Genomic DNA, 11178 nt, shown 5'->3' on the forward strand with positions numbered 1-11178 from the left:
CCCAAAAAAAACAACGGCTTCAGACTTCCCAATATGTAACTGCAGGAAATTTCTGCTCATGCAGTACTGGATGTCCGATAGGCAGTGGAGGAGTCAAGAGAGAACCGGTGGTGAGGGGGAGCTGGGTGTCGTCAGCATACAAGTGAAAACTAACGCTGTCTTTTCGGATGATGTAGATGAGAAATAGGAGGGGGCCAAGGATAGATCCTGGGACAAAAAGTTGCAGCAATGTATTTGAAACAAAATCAATTTATTTTTGTTAGGCACAGCCATTAAGGGTTACGGAACCAAGGCTGGTCAGTCAGAGTTAAGGTGCAGATCGACCATGATCTCACTGAATGGTGGAACAGGTTCCAGGGGCCTCCCCTGATCTGATGTTCCAGTATGACATACGTCCAGAATTAAACTCCAGCACACTTACAGGGGTCCTTAGCGTGAGCAGAAATAAACCCCAACTGTCAGAATGAAGATGGTTCAGTTCTGGGTGTGAACAACAGCAGCAACAACAGCAGAATCCAACCCCCCGCAGTCACTTGTGAACTCGCTGGTGTGTCAGCAGGTTGGACGACTGAGTGAATCCCTTCCCACACACGGAGCAGGTGAACGGCCTCTCCCCAGTGTGAACCCGCTGGTGTGTCATGAGATGGGATGACCGAGTGAATCCCTTCCCGCACACGGAGCAAGGGAACGGCATCTCTCCAGTGTGAACTCGCTGGTGTGCCAGCAGGGTGGATAAATCAGTGAATCCTTTGCCACACTCGATACAGGAGTACGGCCTCTCCCCGGTGTGAATACGCTGATGTGTTTGAAGATGGGAGGACCGGGTGAATCCTTTCCCACACTCGGAGCAGGCGAACGGCCTCTCCCCAGTGTGAACTCGCTGGTGTTTCAGGAGATCACTTGTTCGTTTAAAACTCTTCCCGCAGTCAGAACACTTAAAAGGTCTCTCGTCAGTGTGAACTCGCTGGTGTGATAGAAGGTGGGATGACTGAGAGAATCTCTTCCCACACACGGAGCAGGTGAACGGCCTCTCCCCTGTGTGAAGTCGCTGGTGCCTCTGCAGGGTCGATAAATCAGTGAATCCCTTCCTACACACGGAGCAGGTGAACGGCCTCTCCCCAGTGTGACTGCGTCGATGAATTTCCAGCTGGGACGGGGAACTGAATCCCTTCCCACAGTCCCCACATTTCCACGGTTTCTCTGTGGTGCGGGTGTCCTCGAGTCTCTCCAGGTTGGATGGTCAGTTGAAGCCACATCCACACAAGGAGCACGTGTACGGTTACTCCCCGCTGTGAATGGTGTGATGTTTTTTCAGGCTGTGTAACGAGTTAAAGCTCTAAAAAGAAAGAAGAAAGATTTGCATTTATATAGCACCATTCACGACCACTGGATGTCTCAAAGTGCTTTACGGCCAATTAAGTACTTTTTGAAGTGTAGTTTTTTAAAAATTCGTTCATGGGATGTGGGCGTCGCTGGCTACGACAGCATTTATTGCCCATCCCTAATTGCCCTTGAGAAGGTGGTGGTAAGCTGCCTTCTTGAACCACTGCAGTCCATGTGGGGTAGGTACACCCACAGTGCTGTTAGGGAGGGAGTTCCAGGATTTTGATTTTGACCCAGTCACAGTGAAGGAACGGCGATATAGTTCCAAGTCAGGATGGTGTGTGACTTGGAGGGGAACTTGCAGGTGGTGATGTTCCCATGTATTTGCTGCCCTTGATCTTCTAGGTGGTAGAGGTCGCGGGTTTGGAAGGTGCTGTCGAAGGAGCCTTGGTGAGTTGCTGCAGTGTATCTTGTAGATGGTGCACACTGCTGCCACTGTGCGTCGGTGGTGGAGGGAGTGAATGTTTGTGGATGGGGTGCCAATCAAGCGGGCTGCTTTGTCCTGGATGGTGTCGAGCTTCTTGAGTGTTGTTGGAGTTGCACCCAATCCAGGCAAGCGGAGAGTATTTCATCACACTCCTGACTTGTGCCTTGTAGATGCTGGACAGGCTTTGGGGAGTCAGGAGGTGAGTTACTCGCTGCAGGATTCCTAGCCTCTGACCTGCTCTTGTAGCCACGGTATTTGTATGGCTACTCCAGTTCAGTTTCTGGTCAATGGTAGCCCCTAGGAGGTTGAAAGTGGGGGATTCAGCAATGGTAATGCCGTTGAATGTCAAGGGGAGATGGTTAGATTCTCTCTTGTTGGAGATGGTCATTGCCTGGCACTTGTGTGGCGCGAATGTTACTTGCCACTTATCAACCCAAGCCTGGATATTGTCCAAGTCTTGCTGCATTTCTACATGGACTGCTTCAGTATCTGAGGAGTCACGAATGGTGCTGAACATTTTGCAATCATCAGTGAACATCCCCACTACTGACTTGTGCCTTGTAGATGGTGGACAGGCTTTGGGGAGTCAGGAGGTGCCACAGAGTTCCCAGCCTCTGACCTGCTCTTGTAGCCACGGTATTTATATGGCTACTCCAGTTCAGTTTCTGGTCAATGGTAACCCCTAGGATGTTGATAGTCACTGTTGTAATATTGGAGGCGTGGCAGCCAATATACACACGGCAAATCAGCAATGTGATGTTGATTGAGGGATAAATATTGGCCAGGACATCAGGGGATAATTCCCCCACTTGTCTTTGAAATAATACCATGGCATCTTTTAAACCCACCCGAGCAGGCAGACGGGGCCTCAGTTTAACATCTCATCCAAAAGACGGCTCCTCCGACAGTGCAGCATTTCCTCAGTACTGCACTGGAGTGTCAGCCTTGATATTTGTGTTCAAGCCCTGGAGTGGGAATTGAACCCAGAACCTTGTGCCTCAGAGATGAGAGTGCTACCCCACTGAGCCACAGCTGACACACAGTCTTTGCACTGTCAGCACCCTGGGACACTCTCACTCACAGAATTGTTAGAGTGCAGGAGAAGGCCATTCGGCCCATCTTGTCCGCACCGGGTCTCCGAATAAGCAATTCACCTAGTGCCACTCCCCCGTCTTCTCCCCGTAACCCGACACATTCTTCCTTTTCGGATAACCATTCCCTTTTGAATGTCTTTATTGAACCTGCCTCCACCAGACTCTCTGGCAGTGCTTTCCAGATCCTAACCACTCACAGCGTGAAACAGTTTATCCCTATCCACTCTGTCCAGACCCCTCATGATTTTGAACACCTCTATCAAATCTCCTCTCAGCCTTCTCTTCTCCAAGGAAAACAGTCCCAACTTCTCCAATCTGTCTTCACAACTGAAATTCCTCATCCCTGGAACCATTCTCGTGAATCTTTTTCTGTACTCGCTCCAATGCCTTCACATCTCTCAGGGGTGTGTGTGTCTGTGTCTCGGTGCTTTCCCAGTCTCAATGATGTTTGAGATATTTTCCCACAGACAGAACCGACACACATTTCTCTTTCCACATTCAACGGCTGATGATATTCAGGTCTGGATGAATCAAGTGACTCTTTCAGATCTTGACGTGATGTTTGTTTTGAGTTTTCCGTCTAATACCCTCGAGGAAGAGTCTACAAAAGTCATCACTGTAAATACAGGATAGAAATTCAGAACGGATAATTCTACTTTCTATGGAACGTTCTTTCCTCTGTCGGTCTCCGAAAGCTGTAAATTTCTTGTACCACACACTCCTCGCTCACTGTTTGAGAGCTCTTGCCTAGTTTACCACTATTTCTTTTCTATTCTCCAGATTTTCTCTCTTCCTCTCGTTTAAAGTGCTGACGCAGGCCGTGGTTCGTCTCCACAGTCAGCAGTTGCCTCCAGTCTGCTGCCCGAGTCTATGAGCCTTGAGTGTGAGCTCCTCGATTTCCTCGATGGTGTTCTCACCTGATGCCGGGATCACCATCATGAGCAGGAGCCCTGGTGGATCTTCCTCCTAATTTCGCTCAGCAGCACTGTGTCCAGTTGTATTGATTCCACTGATACCAGCTCACTCAGGACAGACTGTGGGGTTGACATTGTATTCACGGCATCATTAAGACCGCCTATTTCCTCCTCTGTGACATCGCCCGACTCTGCCCGCACCCCCCCGCCCAAGCTCTGGACTTGACCATTCCAATGCACCCCTGGCCTGTCCCCCACATCCTACCATCTGTAAACTTGAGGTCAGACAAAACTCTGCTGCCTATGTCTTAACTCGCACCAAGTCTCATTCACCCATCACTCACTGTGCTCGCTGACCTACACTGGGTCCCCATCAAGCAACATCTCAAGTTTAAAATTTTCATCCTTGTTTTCAAATCACTCCTTGGCCTCGTTCCCTCCCTATCTCTCCTCCAGCCTCACAACCCTCCGAGATCTCCGCACTCCTCTAATTCCGGCGTCTTGACCGTCCCCCGATTTTAATCACTCCACCATTGGTGGCCGTGCCTTCAGCTGCCTGGGCCCCGAGCTCTGGAATTCCCTCCCTAAACCTCTCTGCCTCTCTCTCCTCCTTTGACACTCCTGAAAACTGACCTCTTTGACCAAGCTTTTGGTCATCTGTCCAAATATCTTCTCACGTACTTCAGTGTCAAATCTTGTTTGATAATCGCTCCTGTTTTGAACCTTAGGATGTTTACTATGTTAAAGGCACTGTATAAATACAAGTCGTTGTTGTTGCCACATTTCTCTTCAATGTTGAACTTAATTAATACCCCATGAATTTGTTTCACTCACATTGTCCCAAATCAGAAAAGGGCAATTTTCTCCATAAATCAGGGGGAAATTCTCAAATTGTTTCAAAACAACATGAAACCCTCTGTAAGAAAAACATGTACAAAGTGAAACACAAACTTCTGACCCAATCTCAGCACTTCCACCAGCCCTGACCGCGCCTCTGTCAGTGGGTCCTCCAGCCCTGACCCCGCCTCTCAGTGGGTCCTCCAGCCCCACCCACTCTGTCAGCGGGTCCTCCAGCCCTGACCCCACCTCTCAGTGGGTCCTCCAGCCCCACCGCCTCTGTCAGTGGGTCCTCCAGCCCTGACCCCGCCTCTCAGTGGGTCCTCCAGCCCCACCCACTCTGTCAGCGGGTCCTCCAGCCCTGACCCCACCTCTCAGTGGGTCCTCCAGCCCCACCGCCTCTGTCAGCGGGTCCTCCAGCCCTGACCCTGCCTGTCAGCGGACTCTCCAGTCCCACCCTCTCTCAGTGGGTCCTCCAGTCCCGCCCCCTCAGCAGGTCCATCAGCCCTGACCCGCCTCTGTCAGCGGGTCCACCAGCCTTGATCCCGCCTCTCAGTGTGTCCTCCAGTTCTGCCCCCTCTGTCAGCGGGTCCTCCAGCCCTGACCGTGACTCTCTGCAGGTCCTCCAGTCCTGTTACCTCTGTCAGTGGGTCCTCCAGTCCCGCTCCCTCTGTCAGCGGGTCCACCAGTCCCGCGCCCTCTGTCAGTGGGTCCTCCAGCCCTGACCGTGACTCTCTGCAGGTCCTCCAGTCCCGTTACCTCTGTCAGTGGGTCCTCCAGCCACGCTCCCTCTGTCAGTGGGCCCTCTAGCCCCGTTCCCTCTCTCAGCAGTTCCTCCAGCCCCGCCACCACCACCCCCCCCACCAGCGGGTCCTCCAACCTCTCCACCTCTTTTCCTCCTTTGAGATCCACCTTACAACCTACCTCTTTGACCAAGCTTTTGGCTGCCTACCCAAATATCGTCTTATCTTGTGCTTCATAACACCTCTGTGAAGTGCCCAGAGACGTTTTATTTTGTTAAAGGTGGTATATAAATATAAACTGCAATTGTTCAAGGTGCTGACCCTGGCTGGGTTCAGTTCTACACTCACTGGTTCTGACTCTATCTGGATGTATCTACTCCTCTTTCCAACACACTGTCCCTCCCTGTAAGCTCTCCATCTGTAATATCCTAGTAATGACCACTCATCCATTTTCATAGAATTACATTGTGTCTACAGAGGGCAGTCATTTAGCACAACTGGTCTGTGCTGGTGTTTATGCTGCACTTGAGCTCCCGCCCACCCCTCTATCTCTCCCCATCAGCATATCCTTCTATTCCTTTCTCCCTCATTAGCTTATCTAGCTTCCCCTTAAATACATCTATACTACTTAGCTCACCTACTCCCTGTGGTAGCGAGTTCCACTCCCTGGGTAAAGAAGTTTCTCCTGAATTTCCTGTTGGATTTATTAGTAACTATTTTATATTGATGGCCTTTTGGTTTGGAGTGACCCACAAGTGGGAACATTTCCCCTGTGTCTACCTGATCTTAATCTTAAAGACCTGCACTAGATCATCCCTCAGTTTTCTCTTTTCTAAAGGGCCCCAGTCTGTTAATTCTTTCCCTAATTGATTTAACCTCTCAGTTCTGGTATCATTCTTGTGACTGTCTCCTACATCTTCTCCAGTGTCTCTATATCCTTTTTACAATATGGTGACCGGAACTGTTGACAGTGCTCCAAGTGTGCTCTAACCAAGACTCGGTACAAATTGAACATGACATTCTGCTTTTCAATTCTATGCCTCTCGAAATGAACCCTAGTGTTTTGGTTGCTTTTTATTGGACTTATTAACCTTTGTCACTACTTCCAGTGATCTGTGTATCTGCATCCCGAGATCCCTCTGCTCCTCTAACCCATTTAGACTCTTATTTTCCAAGGAGAAGGAGGCTTCCTTATTCTTCCTACCAAAATGTACCACCTCACAATTACTGATACTGAAATTTATTTCCCAGTTACACTCCCATTCTGCAAGATTATTAATGTCTTCCTGCATTTTGTCACAGTTCTCCACTGGATTAACTACGCCCCCTCCCCCAATTTGGTATCATCGGCAAATTTAGAAATTGTACTCCTGATTCCCGACTTCAAATTGTTTACGTAAATGATGAACAACAGTGGTTCCCAGCACCAACCCTTGTGGAATAGCACTTCCCACCATTTTCCAAGCTTGAGTAGCTGCCCTTAACCTCAACTCTCTGTTTTCTGTTTTGGAGCCAGCTTGGTATCCACTGTGCGATCCTGTCCCCTTGACACCACATGCTCTGACCTTAGTCATGAGACTACTATGTGGTACCTTATCAATGGCCCAGTGAAAATCTAATTATATTACATCTACTGCATTACCCTTATCTACCCTCTCTGTTACTTCTTCAAAGAATTCAAAAAGGTTGGTCAAGCATCACCTTCCTTTTTAAAATCCATCCTTATTACTCATTACTATTTTTTCAGTTTCTAAATGTAAGAAACTAAATCCTTTGAGTACGAATTCCATTATCTTTCCTACCACCGATGTTAAGCTAAGTGGTCTATAGTTCCCTGGATTTGTACCATGTCCCTGTTTAATTAAAGCTATCACATTAGCTGTTTGCCAGTCCTCTACAAATGTGACTCAATTGGTAGCACTTCTGCGTCAAAAGGTTCCAGGTTCAAATCCTATTCCAGGAACTTGAGGACAAAATCTAGGCTGAGTCTCCTCTGCAGCACTGAGGGAGCATTGCACTGTCGGAGGTGCCGTCTTGCAGATGAGACTGAAGGCCCCGTCTGCTCTCTCAGGTGGACGTAATGGATCCCATGGTACAATTCTGAAGAGCAGGAGGAGATCCTCCCAGGGTCCTGGGGCCAATACCTATCCCTCAATCAACAGTACTGAAAGTAGATTATCTGGTCATTATCACAATGCTGTTTGTGGGAGCTTGTTGTGTATAAGTTGGCTGCTGCGCTTCCTACATTACAACATCGACTACACTTCAAAAGGTACTACATTGACTGTAAAACGCTTCGGGGAGGCTTGAGGTGGGGAAAGGCGTTACAGTAATGCAGGTCTTCCTGTCCTTTTAACTGTGAGGCCCTCGTGTTGTAATTCTGTGCAATGCAAAGCATAACACCGGCACTGAGCAATGACTTCGACGTGGTGAGCAATCACCCCCTCCCCGGGTGTGCAGAGTGAGAAGAGCATGAATGAGTCAATGATGGTCTCTCCCGGGCACTGGAACCAGGTTGGGAACAGGGTCCCAGAGGCTCCACCCACCTGCTGTGATTGGATATACGGATGCGCATGTGCCGCAAGCCCCACCCACTCATCGCCTAAAACAAGATGGTGGCCGTGAACGTACGCTGGTCCCAGGGAGAAAGTCCCGAAACCGCCTCCCGGCTCAAAAGAAATCCCGGGCGGTTATTAATCGGGGCTTCAGGCCTACACCTAATGTTCACGAAGCCTCCTGGCCCGCTTCGTTTCTCCCCCGCGCCCCACCGTCTCTCACCCGCTGCAAAGGTTCGACTCCAGGCTCCGTGCGACACCATGACTTGCACCGCGCATGCGCCACTGTGCTCTCCTGCGCATGTTCCAAACACTTCGGCATGCTCCAAACACTGTCCTGCCCCACTCATGCTTAACACTGTTCTGCCTCGCGCATGCTCCAAACACTGTCCTGCCCCACTCATGCTTAACACTGTTCTGCCTCGCGCATGCTCCAAACACTGTCCTGCCCCACTCATGCTAAATACTGTTCTGCCTCGCGCATGCATTAAACACTGTCCTGCCCCGCACATGCTTAACACTGTTCTGCCTCGCGCATGCTCCAAACACTGTCCTGCCCCACTCATGCTAAACACTGTTCTGAATCGCGCATGCATTAAACACTGTCCTGCCCCGAACATGCTCCACACCCTGTCCTGCCCCATGTATGCTAAACACTGTCCCGCCCGCAAATGCTCCAAACACTGTGCCCTCCTGCACATGCTCCAAACATTGTCCCACTCTGTGCATGCTTCAAATATTGACCCGCCCCATGCACATTCGAAACACTGTCTCTCCCTGTGAATTCTGCACTATCCTGACTCGCGCATGCACCAAACACTGTCCCGCCTTGATGCAAGCACCAGACACTGTCCTTTCCCACTGTTATGACCAAGACAGGAGGAGTGCACTGTTAATTCAGTCCCACTTCTCCACAGGTCACAGCATATCAATAAATTTTCCCACCTACAGAAAAACAGCCAATTACATACTCTATTTGGCCCCCAGAACCGACCGGGTTTCTTCAATCAACAAGAACATTAACAATTTATTATAAAACTAAGTCGTAACCAATAATGAGATAAATCTATGTACGAAAAGCTCCTTATTTCTCTAGCCCTCATGCACATACATATACATTCAAGAAAACCAGTTAACCAGGAAAAAAAAGGATTTTGGTTTCACGTTCAGGAGGAGGTTCTTTGGTTTGGTGAGGTGTCCCAGAGTCAAATAGTCAGATGCTACTCAAAGTATCTCCAGGCGAAGTTGATGAACAGTCTGTAATGGGTAGCATTCAAGGCAATTCAACTGCAGCAGGCTTCACATAGGTCTTCCATCAGGTGTGTAGCAACAGGCCTTCTTAGGTCTTACAGCAGCCAGGAGAAGATTTCTTCAGATTTCCAGATTTCTTAAAACACAGGAGGCAACAGGAACCACACTTGATGCAGGGATTGTTCAGAGACAAGAAGCCACCTTTGAAATACAGGGTTTTTTCTCAAGAGATGCAGGATTCCTTTGCAGAGAGTGGTAACACTTTTTCTGGGTCTTTCTGATCTCCAGGCAGGCCAAAACCAAATTTCAAATGCCTGCTCTTTGTCCAACTCACTGGCTTTTTAAAGGGTTCAAGGTGAAAGCAAAACCTTTGTGAACAGGTCACATGTCCAGACATAAAGTCTCTTTTATCATTCAAAGTGTTGCTCTGAAGAGGTCAAATCCCTTGCTGGTTTCCTTGAAATTACCTGCTTTCCTGTCCTTGTATGCAAGTACATCTTTATTTCAAAACATCCAGAGAGTTCAGCTTTTGTTTTGAACATCCTTTCAAAACATTCAAAAATTTCAGCTATTTGCTGGTGTCTTAATGTCCACTGAAATCAACTTTCAGTTTTTTTTAAAACACACAGAATCTTCAGTTTTTAATACGAAAGAACAAGATCCTCATAATGCCATGCATGTTCCAAACACTGCCCCACCCCATACATGCTGTAAACACCATCCCGACTTGCACATTCTCCAAATACTGTCCCGACCTGCATATTCTCCAAACACCGTCCCGCTTTGCATATTCTCCAAACACTGTCCCGCTTTGCACATTCTCCAAACACCATCCCGTTTTGCACATTCTCCTAACACCGTCCCGCTTTGCACATTCTCCAAACACCGTCCCGCTTTGCACATTCTCCAAACACCGTCCCGCTTTGCACATTCTCCAAACACCAACCCGCTTTGCACATTCTCCAAACACCGTCCAGCCCTGCACATTCTCCAAACACCGTCCCGCTTTGCACATTCTCCAAACTCCGTCCCGCTTTGCACATTCTCCAAACTCCGTCCCGCTTTGCACATTCTCCAAACACCGTCCCGCTTTGCACATTCTCCAAACACTGTCCCGCTTTGCACATTCTCCAAACACTGTCCCGCTTTGCACATTCTCCAAACACTTTCCTGCTTTGCACATTCTCCAAACACTGTCCTGCTTTGCACATTCTCCAAACACTGTACTGCTTTGCACATTCTCCAAACACTTTCCTGCTTTGCACATTCTCCAAACACCAACCCGCTTTGCACATTCTCCAAACACTGTCCCGACCTGCACATTCTCCAAAAACCGTCCCGCCCTGCACATTCTCCAAACACCGTCCCGCTTTGCACATTCTCCAAACTCCGTCCCGCTTTGCACATTCTCCAAACACCGTCCCGCTTTGCACATTCTCCAAACACTGTCCCGCTTTGCACATTCTCCAAACACTGTCCCGCTTTGCACATTCTCCAAACACTGTCCCGCTTTGCACATTCTCCAAACACTGTCCCGCTTTGCACATTCTCCAAACACTGTCCCGCTTTGCACATTCTCCAAACACTGTCCTGCTTTGCACATTCTCCAAACACTGTCCTGCTTTGCACATTCTCCAAACACTTTCCTGCTTTGCACATTCTCCAAACACTGTCCTGCTTTGCACATTCTCCAAACACTGTCCTGCTTTGTACATTCTCCAAACACTGTCCCGACTTGCACATTCTCCAAACACTGTCCCGCTTTGCACCTTCTCCAAACACCGTCCCGCCTTGCACAAAACATCCAAACACTCCTGCCTTGCACATTCTCCAAACACTGTCCAATCTGCCGCAAGCTCCAAACGCTGTCCCACCCTGTACATGCTGCAAACACCATCCCACTTTGCGCATTCTCCAAACACTGTCCGATCCGGCGCATGCTCCAAACACTGTCCTGCCCCGTGCATGCTGCAA

The 11178-nt window shown here is 49.0% G+C and overlaps 1 protein-coding gene across 1 annotated transcript; it reads right to left on the reverse strand.

Annotated features, from left to right (window-relative positions):
- Positions 1–283: 283 nt before the first annotated feature.
- LOC137348676 (zinc finger protein 239-like) lies at positions 284–1237 on the reverse strand (the record flags this gene model as incomplete). The annotated part of the gene is made up of 1 exon (XM_068013935.1): positions 284–1237. A coding segment is annotated over one exon (708 nt), but the record flags the coding sequence as incomplete, so codon positions are not given.
- Positions 1238–11178: the final 9941 nt, after the last annotated feature.

Source organism: Heterodontus francisci, chromosome 34 (assembly GCF_036365525.1).
Source record: "Heterodontus francisci isolate sHetFra1 chromosome 34, sHetFra1.hap1, whole genome shotgun sequence".
NCBI classification, from domain to species: Eukaryota; Metazoa; Chordata; class Chondrichthyes; order Heterodontiformes; family Heterodontidae; genus Heterodontus; species Heterodontus francisci.